General features: G+C 40.2%; 1 protein-coding gene, 1 long non-coding RNA gene and 1 other non-coding gene across 4 annotated transcripts in view; 2 read left to right on the plus strand and 1 right to left on the minus strand.

Moving 5' to 3' along the window:
- The window catches only part of FAM149A (family with sequence similarity 149, member A), a 40480-nt gene extending 16459 nt beyond the window's left edge, over nt 1-24021 (plus strand). The window contains exons 2-14 of the mRNA XM_010835809.1: nt 4432-4542; nt 4839-4977; nt 7161-7303; nt 8587-8712; nt 10117-10287; nt 10840-11024; nt 11939-12093; nt 14810-14913; nt 15327-15536; nt 18270-18390; nt 20287-20415; nt 20503-20581; nt 23784-24021. Coding sequence (XP_010834111.1) covers nt 7218-7303; nt 8587-8712; nt 10117-10287; nt 10840-11024; nt 11939-12093; nt 14810-14913; nt 15327-15536; nt 18270-18390; nt 20287-20415; nt 20503-20581; nt 23784-23857 — 1440 coding nt within the window. The 5' untranslated portion in view covers nt 4432-4542; nt 4839-4977; nt 7161-7217 and the 3' untranslated portion in view covers nt 23858-24021. The remainder of the gene's footprint in view (nt 1-4431; nt 4543-4838; nt 4978-7160; nt 7304-8586; nt 8713-10116; nt 10288-10839; nt 11025-11938; nt 12094-14809; nt 14914-15326; nt 15537-18269; nt 18391-20286; nt 20416-20502; nt 20582-23783) is intronic.
- Nucleotides 13921-13992, plus strand: TRNAF-GAA. Its single transcript has one exon. It is a non-coding gene; the product is annotated as a tRNA-Phe (tRNA).
- Nucleotides 23296-26763, minus strand: part of LOC104985560 — a 6583-nt gene continuing 3115 nt past the window's right edge. For both annotated transcript variants that reach the window (XR_824919.1, XR_824920.1), the window contains exons 4-5: nt 24868-24978; nt 23296-23477 (exon numbers count right to left, since the gene is read on the minus strand). This is a non-coding gene — a long non-coding RNA (uncharacterized LOC104985560). The remainder of the gene's footprint in view (nt 23478-24867; nt 24979-26763) is intronic.

Here is a 26763-nt window from a genome sequence, read left to right on the forward strand (position 1 = left end):
GAACTTGCCTCCGTATAGATAGCATTTTTGTGCCATGCTCTTGATTTTTTTTATTTTTCCCACTGCTTGCAAAGCCAGAATCCATCTGGTATGTTCCCCGGCATCCATTCATGAAATCTCGTGCTGACATCATCCGGCCTCCTGGAGCCAAGATGCTCGCTTGGTCTGACGAGCATTCGTGGTGTCTGAGATAACTTTTCATCAGTCCCGAGAGCAGAGAGCCTCAGTTGCTTCTAGGATGTGCTTGTGTAAATCAGGGTTTACCATCCTGCAGTTCCAGCCCATTCACGTTTCAGACAGTCTTTTAAAGCAGAAATATACATTTTGAAAGCTGCAGTTACTGATTACTAATTGAATTTCTGTAGAGCAAAGTGACAGAGGTTTGTGGGCTATTGAGGGCTTTTTTTTTTTTTCCTTTCTGCTGTGGGGCGCTTGTAGGATATCCGCTCGCCAACCCAGGACGGAACCCCGGCCAGGCAGTGAAAGTCCAGTTAACTGGACTGCCAGGTAACTCCCAAGAGGCAACTTAAAAAAAATAAAAGTCGATTATCTAGTCGTTTCCTTGACCTGGAATAGAGTGACTCAAGGAGATAGAGTGCATGTGCATGCTAAGTCACTGAAGTCGTGTTTGACTCTTTGCAACCCCTTGGACTATAGCCGTCCAGGCTCCTCTGTCCATGAGATTCTCCAGGCAAGAATCCTGGAGTGGATTTCCATGCCCTTCTCCGAGGGATCTTCCCAAACCTTAGCCTTAATTTAACTTTCATGTAGCAACCAATTAGTGCAATAGAGTTCAGTGGTTGCCCTTCAGTCTGCCCTAAGACCCAGATCCTGTGTCCAGATCAACAGCCTTAAATGTAGCGACTAGTGGCATTTTATTATTTCTAAAATTTAAACAGAATGGACAGGAAATAGTATAAAATGCTTATATGTCTGTGTATCACATAATACAAGCTTACTAGACATGTCACCACTTTAAAGTTTTAAGATATTTATAAGACATACTTTAAGTTGTGTATACTTTCCTAGACTCTCTAGATGACGGAGGAGTTGACAGTTTACAGGATATTAAAGATACTCAATATTATGTCTGATATAACTACAGTACATGGTTAGAGGCCAGAGAAACCACAAGGTTCAAAATAAACTGTAAAAAGAAACATGGCCAGTTTTATGTGTTTTATCCTTCATTTACCACATCAGTAACTTGTGGTTCCTGGAGAGACATGCAGATTAGATGGCCTGGGTCCCAGGACCAGCTCCAACCCTCTCTTCTTCATGACTTTGAGCAGGCATTGAGTTTGTTGGGCTCAAATTCCTCTTTAGAATTCCTTTGAACTTTGTGGTCAAATGTATTTGCTGTTCAGCTGAACTCTGATGTTGAACTCTGATGTATTTCCCACAGAAATACAGGGGTTTCAGAGAAGATGAGGCAGGGAAGAGGTGAGAAGAGTTGTAGAAATGGTATGGAGGTTGCTAGCATTTTCAGGCATCTGCTTTTCCAGCTATCTGCCCCCTCCCAGCATCCGTGCATCTTTCAGTCCTCCTGTCCTCAGCTACACTTTGACGTGAGTAGGAATGCTGATCTGAGCAAGAATATGGTGTGATATGAAGAGAGGGGTTCCTTCTTCAATTTGTAAACAGCTTTCTTCTTAGTTTGAAAAGATATCCCCTTGCTCCCTTAGAAAAAGGGTGAATTTTTTGAAAGAAGAAATTACTGTTCATTGAAAACAAAGCAGACTGGCATGAGTCTGATTAATGACTTTAACTTTCAATTGCAGAAAAGGCAGAGGAAGAGCTCAAAATGAGAAAGGTGGACTTGAGTGGATTAGGTGCTCCATAAATAGTCATTTTTGGAGATAGTAGCTATGCTAAGAACTGTAAATCTTCTTTCTTTATAAAGGATAAAGAATTCTCCAGCAATATCTTGGATGTGGAGGATACTTTCATTTTGCATTAAACAGAAACGTTCAGAGTGATTAGAGGGCCAAAGTATGCTCTTTGTTTGAGGTACTAATTTAATATCTCACTAGGGATCCTTTCAGCAAACAGAGAGCATCTCTAAGTGAAAGGAAGTATTTTGGGTACTCTAGATGGAAAATATTAATAAGGTATCAGGATCATCCCAATAAAAAACTTAAGTAGGGGCTTCTCTGGTGGTCCAGTGGCTAAGACTCCACACTCCGAGTTCGAGGGGCTGGGTTCGATCCCTGGTTGGGGAATTAGATCCCACATGCCTCAACTTAAGAGTTTGCATGCCACAACTAAAGATCCCACGTGCTGCAACTAAGGCCTGGTGCAGCCAAATAAATAAATATAAATATTTTTTTAAAACTAAAGTACCAAGACAGATGTATAATCGGAAATGCTGGGAAAAGTGAAATAAAATAAGAACATGATGTTTTCATCGAGTGGCATATGCCAACAAAGTAGTGATTTATCTGGCCTGATTATGTAGACACTTGACATACTCATCTAGTTTAAGTCTCACAACAACTGGAGAAATAACTTGGTCAAGCACACAGCCTTGTCAGTGCCTGGGCAAGATTCTAATCCATGCTATTTTATTCTATAGATATTACCAAAGAATAATATTTTATCTAATTTACCACCCTGGTGTTTAAAATTCTTTCTCAATAACAAACAAATTATATATATATATATATATTATAATACTCAAAGCAGATATATTTGATACAATTTTTTATTGTCTCTAAAGTCATAAGTATTTTTATGTTTATCTAGAGTTATAGAGTCATGTGGACATGACTGGATAGGGTTAGAAGTAAAGCAGTGTGTTAGTATAAAAGCTTGTCTATATTCTTTTCTCCATTACTCTTTCTTTAACAGCTCTATTCTTAAGATTGTTTGCTTGTACTTATGACTATTAAACAAGAAAGGGAGGGAAAAAATCCTATAATTCTGTTATTCTCCCTTGTAAATATATATATGATTGCTCACTTTTGTGTAGTAATAACTATACAAAGTAATAGTTGCTGCTGCTAAGTCGCTTCAGTCGTGTCCGACTCTGTGCAACCCCATAGACGGCAGCCCACCAGACTCCTCTGTCCCTGGGATTCTCTAGGCAAGAATACTGGAGTGGGTTGCCATTTCCTTCAGTAATAGTAATTAAAAGTAATAGTAATTAACTTGTTAAAAATTCTCCTTGTTGTAGAGTTCTCTAGTATATAACAAAGGGTAAAACTGATCCTCATATTAATAGTTTTTAAAACTCCATTTACATTCAGAAACACAAGTGTTGAAAATTACATACCATTTATTTGAAAAGCAAATTTTTAAATGAATGCTAGAGTGGCATCCCTGTTAGAAAATTGACTGTTTTCCTCAAATAACTACCATATCTAAAGTTAATATAAAACATGTGGGAAAATATGACTTTGATAAAAGAACAGAAGTAGTTTACTGTTAGAAAGGTATTTTGATTAAAGGGAAGTAAATGTTTTAAGAGGTTCATTGAAAGGACATTTTAATGATTAACACTAACTGGACTACACCAGCCAGGTTTAATGCCATATTTAAAATTGAGAGATTTCTTCTGTTTTAGTTTTCCATTACTTTTAATATTTTAAAACTGTCTTTTTTTTTTTTGGTACAAAGCTGGTTGGCTTTTGCAAGTGCAAGGGCGCCTGGGGTCAAGGAATACCTGGGACCTGAAATCCAGTTCACGGTTCCATCACCAAGTTTTGGAGTGAGGCTGTGTTCACCTAGGTTTGGGGCAACCTTTAGACCAATCTGGTTGAGTCACAAGAAGTTGCTCTTCCCTAGTTTATGTAACAGTGCATATAGGTTAATAACGACCTTGATTTTTTTTAATTAATTAATTTATTTTCAGTTTCGTTCAGTCGCTCAGTCGTGTCCGACTCTTTGCGACCCCATGAATCGCAGCATGCCAGGCCTCCCTGTCCATCACCAACTCCCAGAGTTCACTCAAACTCACGTCCATCGAGTCAGTGATGCCATCCAGCCATCTCATCCTCTGTCCTCCCCTTTTCCTCCTGCCCCCCATCCCTCCCAGCATCAGAGTCTTTTCCAATGAGTCAACTCTTCGCATGAGGTGGCCAAAGTACTGGAGTTTCAGCTTTAGCATCATTTGGAGGCTAATTACTTTACAAAATAGTGGTGGTTTTTGCATACATCAACATGAATCAGCCACGGGTGCATGTGTCCCTCCATCCTGAACCTCCCTTCTACCTCCCTCCCCACCCTACAACCTTGATTTTAAGAAAAATAAAAATGGTAGGGAACTAAGCCTCAGTGTCTTGAGGTGTGTGTGGGGTGTGTGTGCTCATACATGTGTGTGTTTAGGGAGACATAATGGGAAGAGAGAGGCAACTTTCTATGAAAGGAAAGTTTAAATATCCTAATGAATGGACTTATCTTACAGTTACTTTTCATATTTTATTTTTTCAGAAGAGGACTGTCAGAAGGATCTGGAAAGCAGAGTTTCACTGTGAAAAGCAAAGATCCTTTACCTACCCATTTTACAAAAAATGTACAGAAAGCCATTGCTAAATACAGTCGGTAAGAATTAGCCTTTAAATGCTTCTGATCACAAAATCAAAACTTGCCTGAATGAATACGAGAAACAGAATCACTGATGGGCCATGGATTTCTCCAAGGTGAAAAAAAATAAAACGCTTTATTTTTAGCCAAGTGAAATGTTATACTGCATAAATCTTTGAAAATCAGTGTACTGTGAAAATTAACCAGTATATTTAAAGAAAAAAGAGGAAGTAAGCTCAGAGAGGTGAAGCCGCTTCCCAGTAAAACCTGTTTCCAGTAACTGTCGTTTATGTTACTTATATTTCTTCCTGCAGGGAATCTGTGTCATCATTTTCATCAAGTGGGAGCCCCACGCCTACAGAAGCCCCCAACTCCTGGTCCGGGTCTGGGACACAGAGTTCAACAACTGGTTTATCTACAGAGAGGAGCTCCATTTACTCCTGGAGAGATGATGTATGTCACAAAATTTTGGATAATCTCATGGTTGCAATTCATAACGATGATCTGCTTTATTATTTTTTTTAAGTTTTTACCAAATTAAAACCTCTACCTGGTCCACTTGTACATACACATAAATATAAAAGCACTGACATGTCACACATAAAACTGAAAATACAGACTCTTAAAAAAGATGAAAAAGCTCCCATAACCACACAATCCAGCATCTTAGCTGTTGATAGTTCTGTTTTTCCCACCTCCAAACCCCTATCAGGTTGTTATACATGATTTCTTGCATAAATATCTGTGGTTGGAAATTCAGGAGAGATTCTGACAATTAGGAACGTGAACAAGAGAAAAATTGGGGAAAAATAAAAGCTGTTTAAAAAAAAAATCACAATTAGGGAATTTCCCCTGAATATTCTAAGTCAGATATTTTACATCTAATCCCAGCAGAAGATGTTAACCCTATAGTGAGACTGAGCCGGTGGGACTTTAGTCTGCAGTGCAAGCTTACCATTCAAATCTGTGTGATTGCACAGTTTCTGACCTCTTCATCCCCTCAAGAGTCTGAGAATTCCGGAACACAGGCTTTTGTGACGCCCCTGTGGCCATGGAAGAGTCCGGACTAGCTCCTTGGATGGTCTCATTCCTGCTGTTTTCTTGTTTGTGTTCTGGTTTTCTTTGCTTTCTTTAAAAGCAGCTCTCCGCCCTGGACTGTGCATGTGGGTCCACTCCCCGGGGAGGACGGTTTTACATGGTTTTATAGGAGCGGGTCTCCAGAGGGGCCAGAGGGAGAGGGTTGTGGGGTGCAGGGTGGGGGTTGGGGGCGGCTGAAAGGGAGTCAGCCCTGAATCACTCGGGCACTTTTCAGAGGAGATGTAAGTCTGTCTCTGGGATAAACACCACCCACCCCCACCCACACTCTTTGGTCAAAAGAGTGCAGATGGGAAGAAGGCTGAGAACCATTGCTTTATGAAGCATTACCGTCCAAATGCTGGGTTCCTTTCCTGCAAAAGTTCAAGTAATTATCCAAAGAGAGTCTTATGACTTCCACTTGCAGACTTTAAATTACTCCAGTCCCTAAACATTGTTTTGCTTTGAATTTAAAAGCATTTTTTTACTGTTCGATAGGTAATATTTGTAAAAAGCAACAAAATACAAAGAGAAAAATGAAAATAAGCCCTCTTCACACCCCAGCCAAATATTCTTCTGAGTTTTCTCCTTATTTGTATTTTAAAAGAGGTAATTCAGCTACCCTGCAGTCTGGGAATCTAGTTTTTTATCAACTAAGGGGAAGAAGTATCATGGAAAATATGGAATAGCAGTCTGTGAAAATCAGCCTGAATTGACCATTTTGGATCAGGTATGTCAGGCTGAATTTATGGGTTAGATTTCACACACCCGCCCTGGGAGAAAACGGACTGAACTAAAGCCCTTGCCCTGTAAGCCAATAATTGGTTCTTCCAATTGTAAGCCAATAATTGGTTCTTCCAATTGTACTTCTCTTCATGTTTTTCTGACTGTAAGGGCTCTAGGTCTGTTACTTCTCAGTCATTTTCAATATACAGAAAAACTGAAGGGTTTTCTCACTGACACTTCACTGCGCCCACAGCCCAAGAATCTCTTAAGGCCAGACAGGAAAAATGAATATTCTGGTCTCATCCTAATAACCACATCTTTCAGGATACCTAAGGTGGTTTTTCGTTTGTTTGTTTTTCTGTTTTCCTTAATTAAAAGAAAGTGATTATTTCCCTTTCCATGAAATAATATTCCTTTTCATTAGAAAAAGATTATAATTTGCAAATGTAGTTAGGTGTCTAATGCACAATTATATGAGGGACACATGTCTGTGTACACACATATATGTGTGTGTGTATGTGCTTGGCTATATGGTGTGTGTGTTTCTGTCATTATCAATGTCTATATTAATATGTATATTCATAGCTGTAACTATGTTTATGTAAAATCTTGGATTATGAGACTTTCTCGTAGTAGAGATTATCTCTATTTAACAGTTAAGGAAACTAAGTCTCAGTTGGGATGTAATTTTTCAGAAGAGTAAAAATTGGAGCCCTGGTATGTCTGGTTTCGATCGAGTCACACTCCCTCCTATTATATAAATTTGTGTCATTGATTCTGAAGCCTTTATTGACAACTTCTAGTCCTGTAACTAAATGTGCATTTCTATATTTTAGGAGTTTGACAAAGCCAGTGCACAGAAAGTACAGCAGTTATTCTGGGAGGTCGAGGAAATGTTGTTTGAAGGGAAAGTAAGCCCTCAGACCCAGAATCTCCAGGCTGAGTGCCGTGAATGGGCGGGCCGGTCCCTGCATCTGAGGTGAGGAGGTTGTTCACAAAAATTCTCCGGAAGGGGGTTGGGAACTGCTCCCTGTTGACCTGTTCAATATGTCGGTATATTTTGAGTAAAAGTGCTTGTCAAAATATGTACCCAGAACACATGTGCTTTACTGAGAAATCACTCCCTTTGAAATGGTGTCTGAGGAAATCTGGAGACTTTCCGAGTGTACTTTAATTTGTGAGAAGCAAATGGAGCTCATGCCTGGAAAGGCATTGTGTGTATCACAGGTGCAAGAATGGAAGAAGGGAGGGAGTTATCCATGCCTTCCCACTCCCTAGTCTGAGCATCTGTGTCTGTCTGCCCTTGAGGAGCAACGCATGGGGCAAGATCTGGGCAGGAACAGAGAGATTATTTGCTGGATGATGGCGTGGATGAATCTGACCATCTCATCAAGATCCCTTATGTAGGAGAAGCTCATCTATTTCTTCTTAAGATCAAAGATGAAGTATATAGATTGAGTATAAAGGGAAGATTGTCTTCCTTCAATTACTCAGCTAAACCTACTTAGAGGGTTAAAAAAAAAAAAATCCATGTCAGTTATCTGAAGTTTCTCTGGGTTATATCTGGGGAGACTACATTAGAACTTCCATACACATGTTGATAAATCTTTTGGTTAATTAAGTAAGATTTTTAAAAATCTTTATTCAGTAGGTTTAATTTTCTGTCTCCAGGCCATTGTAAGCCCCTGTCTTAGAATCCACTAGACATTAACGATGCAATGTGGACTTTCCTAGGCATCATGGTGCACTTGCCTAAACCCAGGAGCTCAGATCTGTTTCTTTCAGTGTTGTCTTATATACTTAAGATAAAAATGAAGGAAGAGAGAGTAGAGAAAAGAAAAGATGGCAAGGACTGTAAACCAAGTATATATATTCACATTATTTTCCTTTGTTGCGAATGTATCGGTTAACATAGGGAGCTTCTGTGTGCCTAGCATTACCCTAGTTGTCTGAATGTGATTATACTGTCTCTAAGCTACTTGTTAGTCCTACAAGGGAACTGTTATTCTACTTTGGATACAAAATGGAACAGATGAAATCAGTGGCTCAGGGAGCCTGCAAACTTTGGCTAAGGGCTCTGCATCAATGGCAAGAGCAGTGTAGTATGTCCCCCCTTCAAAGCCCATACATTTCCTGTGATCCCGTTACACTGCTCATGTACCAGTATTTACCTTATCACTTCATACTTTCCAAACTGCTTCAAAACATCTTCCCCTTTCCAATAAAAAAATGTTAGTTTCCTTTTTTCCCCCCTACTTTCAGAGTATTAGGAAGACAGCTCATCCCGCCTGCTGATGAAGGAGTTGAGCATTTCCAGAGCAGCCGGCCTGCTTCTGCCATCCAAAGACCCTTCCTTGATGACTGTGGACACAGCAGCAATATAAGAGAGTATGTTGCTAGAAGTTACTTTCGAAAAGTGTGAAAGTGTTAGTCGCTCAGTCGTGTCTGACTCTTTGCGATCCCATGGACCATAGCCTGCCAGGCTCCTCTGTCCATGGAATTCTCCAGCAATACTGGAGTGGGTTGCCATTTCCTTCTCCAAGGGATCTTCCTGACCCAGGTATCAAACCCAGGTCTCCTGCATTGCAGGCAGATTGTTTACCAACTGAGCCACCTGGGAAGCATATTTTAAATTCTATATTTAAATGAATAAGTAATAGCCAGAGTGTGCATGTGCTAAGTTGCTTCAGTTGTGTCTGACTCTTTGCAACCCTATGAACTGTCCATGGCTCCTCTGTCCATGGGATTCTCCAGGCAAGAATAGTGGAGTGTAGCCATGCCCTCCTCCAGGGGATCTTCCTGACCCAGGGCCTGAACCCACATCTCCTGTGGCTCCTGCATTGCAGGTGGCTTTTTCACTGCTAAGCCACTGGGGAACCCCAGTAGCCACGACTGAAGCAACTTAGCACACACACACACATCCATCCACTGTTACGAGCAGATGTGCTCATGTTCAGTCATGTCTGACTCTTTGCGACTCTGTGGACTGTAGCCTGCCAGGCTCCTCTGTCCATGGAATTCTCCAGGCAAGAATACTGGAGAGAGTTGTCATGCCGTCCTTCAGGGGATCTTCCTGATCCAGGGATGGAACCCAAGTCTCCTGTGTCTCCTGCGTTGGCAGGTAGATTCTTTGCCACTGTGCCATGTAGGAAGCCCTAAAAAGTATTTTCAAATGCATTTTAGTTATACTTTTTCATGTCTATCTCAGCCGCGATCCTTGGCTTCACCAACTTAGAAATTTAGATTTTAATAAAGGGCAAATACAGAGCAATTTTTTTTTTTACCCAAGATACTTCCGATTCTAAACTGATGGTGCTGTGTGCATGTAATACAAGTATCAAGACAGTTAACTTTTAAACTGTTGTTTCAAATACTCTGAGAGGCAGGGGCTAATGCCAAATCAAGAACTGCCTCATGGTGATGGATTCTAAGCCTCAAGACAGTAGCAGAAGAAATAAAGCTCTATTCTGTGTTCTTTTGCTCATGAACAGATTTTGGTAAATCCCTTATGCCATTCACACATCTTAGGAACGGACTATGCCATGATGCTCCTTCATCATAGCAAAGAAGACACAAACTCGTAGAATAATTTAGACTTTTAAGAAGCCCTTAAAAATTTAAATGATGCCTGGGTTAAAATGTTGCTTTTAAGCATATGCCTTTTGTCCAATGTAATGTTTAGTGCTTTTTAAAATTTGGAAATCTGTGGCTTTATAACTAATTGAAGGGCCCACCCTGATCATGTAAACATTGTATTGCTGACCCTCATGGAGAATCTGCTTTTCCCCATAGGCTGTGCATCTCTGGTTCTCAGATAGTCCCAGCCGTTCTCCCAGCCCCCTCCCTGCCGGGTCCTGATGGCACCAGGGTTGTGGACCTCATGGCACATTCATCTCTGGAAGAAGAGATTTTTGATGTGGATGGAAAGATTGAAGAGTATTTTGCTTTTGACAGAAAACAAGAGTAAATAGAATTTTATTCGACATTGACTTAGTACAATAATATTTATTGGGCGTGTATGTTGATTATAGGCTCATTTAGTGTTTTGTGCATTTTTCACTTATCCGAAAGATTTTCCACTCTTTTCAGAGTCCTGTGCTCCCCGAAGTTTTTCAGTTCCTGGCAGAATATAGATACGTTAGAGCAGTGTTTCCCTTTCTTTCTGACAAAGTGGCACCGACAGAAAATAAGAATTGCGTTCAGCGCGTTGGTGAAAGTGGAAAAAGGCTCCTAGTGGCCTTTGTCCCCCGGGGTTTCGGAATCTAGCTGCCCAGGAGAGCAAAGGGGAAAAGGTCCAGGTCCAGTCTCTCCTCTAAATGCGTATCTGATTCTTAGACAAGAGCTATTGGTATTGTATAATGAAAATTTGCCTCCTGATTAAAATTGGTACTAAAAAAATGCTGTTTGTCTATATACATACAGTATACAAATATGCATGTGTGTTGGACAGAGGAGTAGCATTCTTTTAACCTCAACCATTGATAGCTTAGTAATGAGAATGGGTTTTGTCCTTAGTGGTGAGGACTGTCTTGAACAAAAACCAGCTCATCGTCGCAGGACGTGGCGTGAGCACGGACTTCCTCCCGTGTCGCCACACGACTGTATCAGAGATGCGGTGGCTGCGGAAGTGTTTGATCACGTCTGGATGAATGTGGTGGAGGTGTTGGAAAAGCTGACCAGAAAACACTGGGAACTTACAGGTACTTAATTTGTAGAATGTGACGTATTGAAAAGAAAAAGTAACCCGTGCTCCTCAGCTTTCTGTCCCACGTGCTTGACTTGGCCAAATCTAGGACATGACTGGAGTGAGAAGGGAAGTGGGTTTCTGCCTTTATTCACAAGTAACCTTTAATCACCTCAGAAATGACATTCTCATGTTTTGAGCTATAAAAAAAAGATTGAGGTATTCCTGAAAAAATACAGAAATACATTAGAGAGAAGCTCGAAGTCACTTTTTAAATTCTGATTTAAAAAAATTACCTAACTAATCTCTAGTAATGGGATATTGTTTTTTTAATTCTAGATGACATTATTTATAAAATAAAAGGTCAACAAAGCTAATTTATTAATCACTTCATTTACCTGTATAAAATGTTCTCTACTTGAAACCGAGCAGAAACATGATAGAAATGTCAGTGGTGGACAGTAATGACTCCTGTTAACCAATTTTCACAATAGTATAAAAATATATCATATATATATTATATTATTATAATATATTAATAATATAGTAATAATTAATCAATATAATATAGTATATATTATAATAATGTATGATATATTATATTATATAATTAATAATATATTAATTAAATATTACTTTTTGCAATCAAAGGGATTAATTGGGATATTATAAAATACCAAGAATCATTCTTGCTCCGGTATATAATTCTGATTTTTTTTTCTTACGTGCCACTGAAAGGATAGGCATTTCATTAGATGCTCTTGGAAAAGTGTCAAAGCCCATTACTCTGTAGGGTCTGTTCTCTTTAAGGTTCAGTGGCCACTGCAGACTCAAGGATCTCAAGAAGAAATGCTCTCTCTGAACAGTGAATTTTAAGTACATATACAGTATTAGATGTTTTGTAATGATATTGGTTTTTCTTTGGCACAGAAGGAAAAAAACAGAAAGAAAAATTGAAAGTAGCTGAGAATAAATCTCCACCCACAGTCATTTCCCGCATTAACGCTGATGTGTCCAGTGTTCCGCCATCCAGAAGCTCTGAAACTCGAAGTGTATCCCTGGCTTCTCATCTTAACCCACAGCAGGTAGGTGCTTTCTCGCTGTCTCTTTCTTTCAGTCTTTATGTATCTGGCCTCAGGTTGTCCAGAGTGCCAGTGACCAGTGTTAAATTGTTATCAAGATATTTGGGTCTGTTGGCCAATAAGACCAAAATTTTAAAATATTTTATGAAGTTTAATAGAATTTCCAGATTTCCTGATAGAACAGGGACACTCAGATGAAGTTTAATAGAATCACCAGATTGGTTGACAGAGCAGGGACACTCAGGTTTGTGACTTTCCAACTGTTTGGAGTGGTAGAACTGATTCCACAATTTTTGAAAAGAAAACATGCTTTCCCCAGTATTTCTAGACAAGTTGAAGGTTTCAGATGTTCTCCTTCCCTCCCACCAAAGCAATAAAAGACTCAATCAATGAATATGCATTGAGTTCATTCAGCATTTATTGAGTTTGTATTAAGTGAACTGTATTGGGGCTTCTTAGGTGGTTCAGTGGTAAAGAATCTGCCTACCAATGCAGGAGATGCAGATTCGATCCCTGGGTCAGGAAGATCCCCTGGCATAGGAAATGGCAACCCCCTCCAGTATTCTTGGCTGAGAAATTCCATGGAGGAGCCTGGTGGGCTATAGTCCATGGGGTTGCAAAGAGTCAGACACAACTGAGCACCCACACACCAACTATATTAGGTGTTTTAAGGACATAGAGATGATCACAGCATATTCTCTGAAATAGTCTAGTGAAAAGTATTATACAGGTCAGATGCAGTGTCTTCTCTAAGTGACGTGCAAAAGAAGGGCTGTAAGAGAATGCGGACGAGGATGATTTACCCTGCCTGAAGCGAGGCTTCATCTTTTAGGTTGGAGATGAAATTTGAGCCAAACATGAAGAAACAGGTAGTTTTCCTGGGTGGGAAGACTGTGTGGGTCAATTCAGACAGTTCTCACGTGGAGGCGTGAGGGAGGGCGGCAGTGACCGATTGAGGGCTGGAGAACGGGGCGCCGGGACCAGCAGAGTCTCTGTGGCAGGACGTGGCATTGGGAATTGAGACCCGTAAGGAGGATTATCTTGGACCCGTTGTTCAACTTTTCTAAACTTCAGTTTCTTTATCTGTAGAATGAGGGCAATCATATGTTGTGCAAGGGGTTGTTGTGAGCACAGAATCATACAAACATGTACTGGGAACTCAATACGGATTTCTTGAATTATGTCCCTATGCAAAGAAAGATCTAGTGGAAAGTGGGCTGGAAAGGATGCACTTGTTCATGGGAGACCTTCCGGAGGGCTAAGGAGTTTGGACTTTATGTTTGCACAGCCCATCTGGTGTGGGGAAGCAGACAAAAGAGAAGACGAAATTCCTGGTTCTTACAAGTTAGTTGGAGGGAGTCAAGCCATGACAAAGAGTACAGCACATGGGTGTATGCGCGCGAGCACACACACACACACACACACACACACAGAGGCAATCTAGTAGATATGTTTAGAATAGATGACAGCTGTAGCTTTAGATATAGACTACAACTTTGGAGGATGACAAAGCGGAGGCAGAAATAGGCACCCAGCATAGGAGCAATAGGGTGTGAGGTTCAGGGAGCAGTGGATTAAAACAGAAATAACTAAAAGAATTTACTCTCTAGTGCCAGGGCTTTCCACTTAGTCTTTGCTTGTGCTGTTCAAAAGAAACTTTTGAAATTGCTACCAGCTTAATGTACTTTTTGGTCTCTTTAAATTGCTGACAGGCTCAATAATATTTCCCACTTTTCATATTAAAATATGAAATGTGAATCACATACAAATGAACAGTGATGACAACATAGAAGAAAAGCTTTAACTATCAGGCAACATAAGTATAGGGCTTCCCTGGTGGCTCAAAGGTTAAAGCGTCTGCCTGAAATGCAGGAGACCCGGGTTCGATCCCTGGGTGGGGAAGATCCCCTGGAGAAGGAAATGGCAACCCACTCCAGTACTCTTGCCTGGAGAATCCCATGGAGGGAGAACCCTGGTAGGCTACAGTCCACAGGGTTGCAAAGAGTCGGACACGGCTGAGCTACTTCACTTCACTTCAACATAAATATACTTGAGAAATACGGAAATTTTCAAATCTAAGGAAATTTTTCAACAGATATTTTGTTGTACTTATGGCTTTTTATGGTTTTTAAAAATGTTTTTGATAGCTATTTTGTTTTAATTTGGATAAATGTAAAAGAAAGTGAATGGGCAACAAAGTTAAAAGTAAAAATAAAATACTAGTAGAGTTTATTTTGAAATAGACAAAGCATTTGGTGGTAATCACACTAGGTTTTAATTTATGCCTCTGACATTTTTATATGTATTCGATATGAGGAAAATGGGATTAGGGTTGCCACATTTTTCTGGAATTAGAATTCTAGTTTCAGAAACCCTGTTTGCCTGAAACTAAATATTATTTTAAATCTACTTGGTCGTATTACAGGCCAGATATTAGATTAGTAATAATTTAGTCTTTATTTCACGCTTTCACCAAGGTTATCAAATTGAATTCTCCTAATAACTCTACAAAGTTGCAGGAGGATTCTTTACTGCTGAGCGACTGGAGAAGCCCATTTGGAAATCTGGTCATTCTTTATTAATTTCTCTTCACATATTTTTAGAAAATAGAGTCCCTTTATTAAATTCACCTCCCATTAGCCAGTGTGAAGGTGTCCTTTAACAGTAATTGCAGTGACCCTGGATGCTTTTTAATTTTTATTGTGTTTACTTTCCTCAGATACATCGCTTCTCCAACAATTTTTATAGTGACTTGAATGGTGTGATGACAATTCAAGCAAAACCACTTCAGCAGAGACCTACCTGTTTTGCAGATAGAACACAGTGCGTATAAAAAATAGTGATCCACCCTCTTCCCCGGGCTGGATGCGTTCTAGCCCTAAAGACCACATGCAGTCAATGTGTAAAGTAAAAGGACAATAGTCAGGTATCAGCCACAAAACAATTTCTGTTAGGTTGGGGCTGATAAGAAAAGGGGACTGTAGCTATGAATTCTGCCTCTTGTGGGCTATATGGTTTGATGCAAACAAGAAGAAATTTAGATCTTTTTTCCCTGTTGATGATCCTTCATTGAAATTAAAATTGAGCTGGGCATGTTAGTCTGTTCATTCATTGAACAAATGGGACTATGTTCTGTATGCCAGGCTCTAGACAGAGTCTGCTAAAGGATAAATATGTAAGTGCCCTGTTCTCGCAGAGCTTACCCCTGAACAATTAAGTTGCTTTCTCTCCCCCAGGAGTGAGCAGGAGGACAAACCATTGGGTGTAGGATCCGCTGTTCTTTCCTCAGCCCAGAACCGTCTGGCCCGGATCACAGATGCTCGTGGACCACAGACCTCCGCAAAGAAAACACTCGCGCACAGGAGGCTGCCTTCTCTTACCTCGGACTCCCAGAGGCTGAAAATCCCCAGTGTGTACAGTGATGAAGTTCTTAGGGGGACAAAACTGTAAGTCTTGTTTCTGGTGGTAAAGCAAAGATCACAGAGGACAGAGATGCTTGTCACTTAGTTTGTGGTTTATTCCAGACAAAGCATCCGCTGTCAAATTTTATATGAACATTTTTCTAAGTGGTTCATTCCTCTGGATATTTAACATGAATTGAAGTAGTATACTTAGTTGGATACTAGAATATAAAGTCAGGCCATGTACCTATAGCACAGGCAGCCAAACAAAAGCAAGTTCTTTGAGGGAGAGGGTCTTGGATGGGTTTCAGTGACCAAGTCTGTAAAACTAATAATTAGCAAATTATTAGCCTTTAAAAAACATAATTGATACTTCCATTGTGATGTGTAAAAATTGATATACATAGCTATTAGAGTAAATAGCTCCAGTAAATAGTTCTTTACTGGCTCAGCAGTAAAGAACCTTACCTGCAATGCAGGAGATGTGGCAGGAGCTGTTCGATTCTTGGACTGGGAAGATCCCCTGGAGAAAGAAATGGCAACCCACTCCAGTATTCTTGCCTGGGAAATCCCATGGACAGCCCATGAGGTCACAGAAGAGTCGGACACAACTTAAAGACTCAACAACATACCTATTAGTTTTATTTATCTCTAAGGACAAGTTTCACTCTGTGTAGGGAATTTCAGAAAATCTATTGGCCTTGGGGAATCAACATCAAATCATTGCCTATTAAAAAGACATTTGTCGCTTCCTTTAATTGTAGAATTATAAAGAAGCAGTTTTCTCAGTCACCCAAGTGTCAGGCAATATTTAGGTTAATAGTAGTGTCTTGTTGATTGCTTTGACAGTCTAAGAACAGCTTTTTTAAATGTATTTTTGGCTGCTTTGGCTCCTAGTCACTGCACACAAGATGTTACATTGTGGCACATGGGATCTTATCAGTAGTTCCCCAACCAAAGATGGAACCTGCATCTGCAAGCAGATTCTTAACCACTGGACCACAGGGAAGTCCTGTAATGTACCACTTTTTCATACACTTTTTCACTTAAACATTACTCATATTTTCCATGTTATTGCATATTTTTGAAAGCATGATTTTAATGACTAAAATATAATTATGTGGGTATATGTGTTGCCCTGTTACTGGAAAATTTCATATCTTTTATATTTTCACTATTATAATGTGCAGTGAATATTATCTGACATAAATCTTAGTTGCTATGCTATGCTATGCTATGCTAAGTTGCTTCAGTCATGTCCGACTCTGTGTGACCCCATAGACGGCAGCCCACCAGGCTCCCCCGTCCCTGGGATTCTCCAGGCAAGAACTCTGGAGTGGGTTGCCATTTCCTCCTCCAGTGCATGAAAGTGAAAAGAGAAAGTGAAGTCGCTCAGTTGTGTCCGACTCTTAGCGACCCCATGGACTGCAGCCTACCAGGCCCCTCTCTCTGTCCATGGGATTTTCCAGGCAAGAGTACTGGAGTGGGGTGCCATTGCCTTCTGCAAATCTTAGTTAGGGTGTCTTAAAATTGTTTCCTGGTAGTAAGTCCTAGAAGTAAAGCTACTGGGTCAAAGATTATGGATATTTTTAAGGCTCTTGAAATATTTTTTCAAAGTTCTTCTAAGAATGGTTCTACCAATTTTTATAGATCCCCTGGAAACAGACAAGACTCTTTCCTTACAGCCTGTAAACTTTAGGTAGTATGTGTATTTTAAAACCTGATGGATCAAAACCTGTCATATTTTAATTTTCATAAGTTTATGATTAGTGAATAAATGAAAAATGAATTAGAATTCATTTCTAGAGTATCCATCTCTATTCTTGTGCATGAGTTGGATCATTTAATTTTTCAATGTTATTATCTGGTAAGGAAGGTGTCTTATCATCCTTACTCTTCTTTTATTAAAATTTCTAACCCATCCTGATAAATTTTACAATCTGGTTGTCAAATTTTAAAAAAAGTATCACATTGGACCTCATAGCTTTAAATCTATTTAAGATTTAGGAATAATTGACATTTTCACAATATTTAGTTTTCCCATCAAAGAGCATTATCTTACCTCTTGATTTTATGACCTTACATAAAATTTTGTGGTTTTCCTCACCTAAGCCCTGCAGAGTAGAATTAATTTTATCCTGCATTGATTGCTCTATTCCATAAATTTCTACAGCAGTTGTAATAAGAACCAGATACTGGACATAGCACTATATCAACTGCATTGCCTTGTAATCTAATTATTTATGTGTCTTCATCTTGTTTTCAATAACTTGTAATCTCCCTTAGGGCTTCCCTGGTGGCTCAGTGGTAAAGAATCCTTCTGCCAATGCAGGAGAGGCAGGAGACACAGGTTCGATCCATGAGTCCAAAAGATCCCCTGGAGGAGGAAAAGGCAACCCACTCCAGTATTCTTGCCTGGGAAATCCCATGGACAGAGGAGCCTGGTGGGCTACAGTTCACAGGGTCGCAAAAGGTTGGACACAACTTAGAGACTAAACAACAACAAATCTCCATAAGGGGAGGAACTAGACCTTCAGAAACTTGTGTGTTCTGCGCATAGCTGAGCACTTATTAAACACAGGCTCATAGTCCTTGCTAAACATGGGAGTGACTGGAGCTGGGGCTCAGTCCCCCGCCCGCATTCATCTTCAGGAAACTCAGCTCATTCTGCTAGGCGCTGGAGGCAGGCTGTGATCAATAGCTCAGGTGAGGAGCTTTGCAGAAAAGTCTTTCGTCTCTCTGCACCTGGGTGCTCAGGTCACACTGTTGTGTTTACAGGCAAACTGGTGTGGACCGTATGGGCTCCCCACCGACTCAAACCCCACGGAGCCGGCTGCCCCCAATAGGCTCCGAGACTGGAGAGCACCACGTGGCAGGTCCCGGATCGCGCCCTGTTTCCGTAAGACAATTGTCTTAATACTTAAGTGCACCATTTTCACTGTTTGTTGGAAAGCAAGCAGACATAACTGTAACACTTTCACAAGAGCTCAGTAGCATAAAACATCTCCCTGATCTGCTTCCTGAAAGTCAGTAGCTTGTGAGAATTTACAGGAGGCTGGACGGTTGATTCAATATTTTGTGAAATACAAACATGGCCTGAATTAAATCAGAGGGTCCAGATGTCAAGGAAATATCTGATGGTCAGGATGGTGTAGTAAGGAAAAGTGTGAAGGTTAGGTCAGGAGGGGCTTCCCTGGGGGCTCAGATGGTAAAGAATCTGCCTGCGATGCAGGAGACCTGAGTTCGATCCCTGGGTTGGGAAAATCCCCTGGAGAAGGAAATGGCAACCCACTCCAGTATTCTTGCCTGGAGAATCCCATGGACAGGTAGATCTGTGTTTGAAGCCTGTCACACAAACTCTCTGTATGATTTGGTACAAATTAATCTCCCTTAATTTTATTTATAAAAGGGCAATAATGATTCCCACCTCAAAGAATTGCTATAAGGATTAAATGAATTTATAGATGTTAAATAATGCCTGGCATAGATTAAAAGCACAGTAAAATACTCTGCCATTTTTACTAGTTCTCTCTTTTTTTTTTTGGCCCTGCCACATGGCATCAGGGATCTTAGTTCCCTGACCAGGGATTGAACCCTGGCCATAGCAATGAAAATGCCGAGTCCCTAACCATGGACTACCGGCGAAGCCCTAAACTCTCATCTTTATAGCTAGTCTGTACCATGTTCACTGCAGTGTAGAGGCACTGTCTTCTTCACCCAAGCTCAGTTCAGCCAAGCAATTACAGAAAGCCTGAGGAAGCTATGCTGCTGGTAGGAAGCATAATCAGATTTCCCCCAGATTTATACAGACTTCTCACTGCTGCTGCTAAGTCACTTCAGTCGTGTCTGACTCTGTGCGACCCCATAGACAGCAGCCCATCAGGCTCCCCTGTCCCTGGGATTCTCCAGGCAAGAACACTGGAGTGGGTTGCCATTACCTTCTCCAATGCATGAAAGTGAAAAGTGAAACTGAAGTCGCTCAGTCGTGTCCGACTCTTAGCAACCTCATGGACTGCATGCAGCCTACCAGGCTCCTCCATCCATGGGATTCTCCAGGCAAGAGTACTGGAGTGGGGTGCCATTGCCTTCTCCGAGACTCCAATATAAGCAACTATTTATTTTAATTTTTGGCCATGTAGCATATAGAATCTTAGTTCCCTGACAAGGCATTAAACCCCCACACTCTGCATTGGAAGTGTGGAGCCTTAACCATTGGAGAACCAAAGAAGCCTAACTTGTGTCTCTTTGATAAAATATACAAGAATGCCAACTGTAGGAACATAAAGTCTAGAGAGAGAAAAACCAACTGAGGCAGTGCTTTCTCTCACATTCCTTCTGCCTCCTTGGGCACAGCAATAAAAATCATTCCCAGAAGGCAAGAGTTGCAAAGCTTTAATATTTAACCTTAGAATATTGTGGCTTAGAGTGGAATCATAAAAGCAGTCAAACATCACATTTAAAAAAATTCAGATGCCTCACAAATGCACCCATGCTGCATTCACAAATGCAGAATAACATTTCTATCATAATTTAATATTAAGAATTTTATGTGGTTAATGTTTTAATCCATATTTACTTATTAGGGCTTTATCAGATTAAAAGATACAGTTAGTTACACAAAGTATATTTTGATACTTGTGTTAGTAGACCGTATACTTAGCAACATCTAAATAAAAGTTTTTCAAATAAGCGAAAGAATGAATAGACGAGAGACTGATCGAAACATATACAGATTTTCTTTTGTCTTTTTAAGAATTGCATTTGTTTTAACAAGAATATATTATCCTTTATTTAGCTCAGAGGAAGACATCTACAAAATCATGGGTTGAGTGCATTACCTGATAGTGTAGAACGGTCACCTCTTCGAGAAAGATCTCTAACCATGGAACAGTTTTCAAGGCCCAGCACTACCCATACATTTCGGGTAGGTTCTCTGTTAACCGTTAACTCTGATTCTTAAAAATATTCAAAACAATAAAACTCACCCTTCATTTTATTTTTCTTCTAACAGTCAGATACACCTCGAAAAGGTTCATTAACACTGATGGAATTTGCTGGGCACATGTGGACAGGTCAAGGTTTTTTAACAGGTCAGTGTTTTCCATATACAAACAAAACGATGTCATATGTGAAGTTTCAAGTTTTCAAGATTATCTACCTTGAGAGGATAATTTTGACCAAGTGTTTGTAGTCTTTGGTTGTATCTCAGGAATTTTTATGAAGAGCAAAATACAAAGACAAGCACTTCTCTACTGTTGGTTAAAAAACAAAAATCTTCTGAGTACATTTGAAGATATAACTTGTTTTTTTTTTAAACAGTTCATGAATCCAGTAGCATCTCATCTGGCAAACAGATACTCTGAGGAGTTGCAGGGCATGGACAGCTTTTATAAAAGGAAGGCAGGCCAAGGAAAGGAAGTCATAAGCAAAGGAAAAAGGAAAGTTCATTGGAGGAAAGGAAAGGTTTAAGTAATGATGGCTTCTCATTGGCTGATCTGCTGGGTTTCCCATTGGCTGGGCTTGTTGCTAGGCAACAAGGAAGTCTTCCCTCTTCCTGCTGGGGTAGGATGTGGCTGGGCTGCTTGTTTGGAAGACCAAGATAGTTTCTTTCTGTTGTGCTGAGCTTAGTCACTCAGTCGTGTCTGACTCTTTGCGACTCCAAGGACTGTAGCCCACCAGGCTCCTCTGTCTGTGGGGTTCTCCAGGAGTGGATTGCCATGACCTTCTCCCAGGGATCTTCCCAACTCAGGGAAAAAACCCAGGTCTCCCGCATTGCAGGCAGATTCTTTATTGTCTGAGGCACCAGGGAAGCCCAAGAATACTGGAGTGGGTAGCTTATCCCTTCTCCAGGGGATCTTCCCAACCCAGGAATTGAACTGGGTCTCTTGCATTGCAGGCATTCTTTACCAGCTGTCTTACTGTTGGGATTTTTGAAGGTGAGTGGTAAACAGGCCAGAGAGCACCCTCTACTGGCCTTCTGCCCCCAACTTTGGCTGAGGTTTCCTTTTATTAATTTTCATAATCTTAAAAGAGAAAATGCCCAAAGGTTCTGAATAACCTAGGGCCTCACCCACGTAAAAAAGAAAATGCTGTCTTATGAGTCTTAAGAGAAATCAAGGTCTTTCTCTGTTGTAGAGTTTCTACACTTTTCTTCTAAATGAAACTCGATACTTTTAGATTCTCTTTGAAGATCTAATTATAAAAATGCTTCACAAAAGTAATAATACAAATGTTCCAGTTATTTTATGATTTAGAGTTTTACAGATAAATACTTATTCTCAGCTAGTATGCCATTTAATCCAGTATTCTTGCCTGGAGAATCCCATGGACGGGGGAGCCTGGTGGACTGCCATCTATGGGGTCACACAAAGTCTGACACAACTGAAGTGACTTAGCAGCAGCAGCAGCATGCCATTTAAAGAATGACGTTTCTAGCCTGAACTCAGGCCAATGATATTTTAATTTTCAAAATCATTACCAGCATTTTTATTTAAGGAGGTAACATAGCATCGTCCCCTGGAAAAGGGATATGGCAACCCACTCCATTACCCTTGCCTGGAAAGTCGCATGGACAGAGGAGCCTGGTGGGCTCACGAAGTATCTGTCATGACTCAGTGACTAAACCACCACCACCACATAGCGTTGTCGTGAGGTGTGTCACTATGGAATCAAATGCCTAACTCTAGTACCTATTGGCTGAGCACTTTAAGAGAGCCTCGGCCTCTCCTGAGGGGCTTCCTTGGTGGCTCAGTGGTAAAGAATCTACCTGCCAATGCAGGAGATACGAGAGAGGCAGGTTCGATTCCGCATGGAAAGATCCCCGAGAGGAGGAAATGGCAACCCACTCCAGTGTTCTTACCTGGGAAAATCCCATAAACAGAAGAACCTAGTGGGCTACAGTCCCTGGGGTCACAAAAGAGTCAGACACAATTTAGCAGCTAAACAAAGACAATAACAACCTCTCTGGATCTTAGTTCTTTTATAATAGACTAGATAGAATAATTATTGGAAAAACGTATGGAAAGGACCTAGCCAGATGTCAGGGATACATTGTTTGCTCAAAAATTATGAACCATTTTTATTATAAATAATCTGAAACATAGAGGACAATTTGCTGTTTTAAGGGAAATACTTAATATAGTATCATTTTAAAATAAATCTAGTATAATTCAAGCATTGGGACATTCTAGGCTTATCACTGTTTACATCAGCCCAGCATAGTGATGTCAAAGATTTCTGTATTCGTTTGAAATTTCCCTTGCTATACTCATAGCTCTAAGCTGCCAGGCCTTTTTGTTGCTGTTTTCCTTATACATTCCCCAGCAGTGTTTGCTTTCGTCTTCAGTGACAATAGTTCTTTCTGTTAAAGGAAGCCATGGTACTTGAGAGACAGGAGAGTGAGGGTTGATGAATGTGATCTCTGCAGATGGCTGCAGATGGTACTGAGGAGTTTAGATGAGTTTGGTTTTGGAAATGTTGACCAAAGTGTGCTAAGTGGAAAAGTAGAATAGCACACAGGAAGAGAGTTTAGGAAGGGGAAACCGAACTCTGAATTTGTTTAAAATCTACACTCTTACTTTTTCACCAAATACTAAGTTACTGTATTCTCTTACCAATAACTTTCTGACAACTATTATTATTGCTGGTTGGAGCCCTCTTTCATGTCTATAGAAGTAATGGAAGGGAGACTTCCCTGGTGGTCCATTGGCTAAGTTCCATGCTCCCAATGCAAGGGGCCCAGGTTCGATCCCTGGTCAGGGAACTAGATCCCACATGCTGCAACTGAGACAAGGCACAGCCAAAATAAAATTGAAGTAAAATAAAGTAGTAATATGATTTTTTTTAAAGCAATGAAAGGTACATAAGAGAGATGATCCTGTATTTCTAACGATGTGTTTTCTCTCTGATGAGCAGGCATGTGGTTTCTGCTTAGCTTTGTTCCCAGATCCAAAAGCAGCAGGGATATAAACTTAACCAGCATTTGCTCTGTAGCAGGAAAAAAGAAAAAAAAGAAATGAGAGGCAAATAGTGGGAAGGACTTCTTAAGGTAGCTGACAGTTATCTGGGACAACTCACAGCCAGGATCCAGGCCCAGTTAAGGGGAGCACCCCTCCTTCTTCTCAGCACCCCAAATGGCAGTTTCTCCATATGACTGTTCCCTGATTTGTGTAAAAATGACATTACAATTTTTTTAATTAAAAAATATATATCATCTGCATGGAACATACAAACATGACCCTTTTGAGAGCTGGGATTTGTAAAAACATTTGAGAATTTTGCTTGGTATTTCAGGCTCACAGTATCCACCTAAATCTTTCCAGAGGACAACACTGACTTTAAGAAAGAGATTCCAAGTGGCCTCCTGATGTGACGTCATCAGAACTACAACCCTTCTGGAGCACTGAAAGCCTCAGCACACCATTTATCACTTGAAAAGTGGAAGAAGTATTATGTTATGTATCTGACAGTCTGAGATGTTAGACTGCCCGAGAGAAATGCAAACAAATAAACAATTTAATTTTGAACACTTTGCATTGTTAAGAGAATATGAGTCAAAATTACCAACCTCCTCCTTTATCGGAAGCATTCCTATACAGATTCTTTAGGTTTTACTCAGACGAATCTAGTATGTGTTTATAATCCATCCTTTTATCAATTATACACAGACATCCACGTGCTTAATGTGTGTATTCACACAGTAGCATATGGAAGTATATTATTTAGGAAAAAAGCATTTTTATCTAGCAGTATATAACTATGTCTTGACATTTTTGTCTCATTCTGTTATTAATGCCATCAAAATCATAGTCACTAATAGATATTACTCCCTCTTTAGAAGATAGAAAAGTTGGTACAGTATGCTAGGTTGACTCATATTCAGATTGTTCTAGTCATTGTCCTGACTTAGAGGAAAGTCAATGGCTAAGTGTCTCAAGCCAGTTTTGTTTTTACTAGTTTTCATGCTCAAATTCAGGCAGTCTATTTCAAATACAATAAAAGTATCCCAAATTGATTGCTTGTGTAAAAGCTGAATATAAATGTACTTAAACCATATTGCATATGGTTTCCTCTTTACTATTAACGACAGAAGTGCTCATCTACTGGTGGGAAGTGTTTGCAGCAGCATCTTCCTCATTTCAACACAATCTGATCTCTGCTTAAATGGTCACTTCTGCAGAAAACCTTCCCAGACCCCTCTGTCTCAACAGCAGCTCTATCCACCCTCTGTCCTCTAGCCTTGCGTATTTTTCTTCAGAGCACATGTCCTGACCTGATATTAACATAGAAAATTGAACAGAGACAGTGCAGGAGCAGTATCAGTTGGAGGCAAGCCTCTAGGGTCCTTTATCTTTTGCTTCCTTTTCCCCCTACCTACCGTTGTTTTCCTTTAATAGTGGCTGAAATCCCTGGATTCAGATATTCTCAGATCTCAAATGGCCATGTCTTCTTTTCTATCAGAGAAGTATAGCCTATGCATATAAAGTGCCTGTAAAAAAAGGTAAAAGAAAGTCAGCACAATGACTCGAACAATCTGATTATTAGTCAACCTGGCAGATTGTACCAACTTTTCTAAAGGAGGGAGTAATATCTATTAATGACTAGGATTTTAATGGCATTAATAATAGAATGAGACAAAAGTCAAGACAGTTATATACTGCTAGATTAAAAAGGCATATTCCTAAGTAATATACTTTCATATATTAGTGTGAATACATGCACTAAGCATGTGTGTGACTGTGTGACCGTCATCCTGGATTTATTACTTCATCAAATATTTATCAAGCACCTTCTTCATGTAAGATTCTGGAACATTGGGCTGAACAAGACAAAGACTTTGCCCTAACAGAACTTATATTCTCATGGAGGACAAAAAGTATAAACAAATCAATAGAAATATAAGGTCAGATAATAATAAATGTGATGAAGAAACATAACATATGGCCATGTGACAGGATGGAAAGAGTTGCAAGTTTAGACAATAATCAGGAAAGGCTTTATTGCAAAGAGTATTTGAGCAAAGACTCAAAGAAAATGAGAAGTCATATAGAGATGAAAAAAAAAATTCTAGACAGAGGGGAAAACACACAGCCTAAAACAGGAGCATACCTGGAGATCTAGAGAGCAGTAAAAAGGCTGGTGGGACACGGGATGGACTTAGCAAGGGGGTAAATAATAAGAGATGAGATCAGTAAAGTAACAGGGGCAAGGGATTAAGATTCTTTTTTGGCGGTGGGAGTTATAAGTTACTTGAAACCAGAAGCCACTGGAGAATTTTGAGGATAGAGTGATGTAATCTGATGTGAGATGATGTTTCAGATTAGATGACAGAGGGGCAGCTGGTGACAAGTCAGGGACTTTGGGTGTGTTCTCAAATTTGAACCAATAGGATTTGCTGTTGGATTGGATGAGGAGGGTAACAACAACAAAAAAAAAGAATCCAGGTTGACCCCAAGGCTTTGGTTTAATACTTGGAAAGATGATGTTGACATTTACCAAAATCAGAAAGAATTCAAGAGCAGCAGATTTGGAAGCATGTTGGGATGTGTGTGTTTGATGCGTATTAGATGTCTAAGTGGAGATAAAGAGGAGGTTCAGACTGGGGGAATATATATACATACAGATACATATAGATACAGATATGTATATAAAATACACAAATTAAGTACTGAAATGGATGAGCTAAACAAGAGAGTGGAGAATGGAAAAGCAGAGAAAAAGAGTTCAAGCTCTAGGTATTTTAACATCTAGTGGTATGTTGTGCGAAGAGAAACGAGCAAAGCAGAAAGAATGACCGGTGAGGGAGAAAACAGTCCAGAGAATATGGAATCCTCAAAGTTAAACGAGGCAGGGGTTCAAGAAAGTAATAAGCACTCACATATGTTGAATGCTGTTGATAAGTCAATTTAGATAGGGTCTGAGAAATGACTTAAAGGTTTAGCTACATGGAAGATAGGGCTTCCCTCATAGCTCAGTTTGTAAGACCCTAGTTCAGTTCCTGGGTCGGGAAGATCCCCTGGAGAAGGGATAGGCTTCCCACTCCAGTATTCTTCCCTTGTGGCTTCCCTTTTGACTCAGCGAAAAGAGTCGCCAGTCCAGGTCCGATGCACGATACTGGATGCTTGGGGCTGGTGCACTGGGACGACCCAGAGGGATGGTATGGGGAGGGAGGAGGGAGGAGGGTTCAGGATGGGGAACACGTGTATACCTGTGGCGGATTCATGTTGATATATAGCAAAACCAATACAATATTAGTAAAGTTAAAAAAATTAAA

This window comes from Bison bison, unplaced genomic scaffold (genome assembly GCF_000754665.1).
Source record: "Bison bison bison isolate TAMUID 2011002044 unplaced genomic scaffold, Bison_UMD1.0 scf7180017864050, whole genome shotgun sequence".
In the NCBI taxonomy this organism is placed as follows: domain Eukaryota; kingdom Metazoa; phylum Chordata; class Mammalia; order Artiodactyla; family Bovidae; genus Bison; species Bison bison.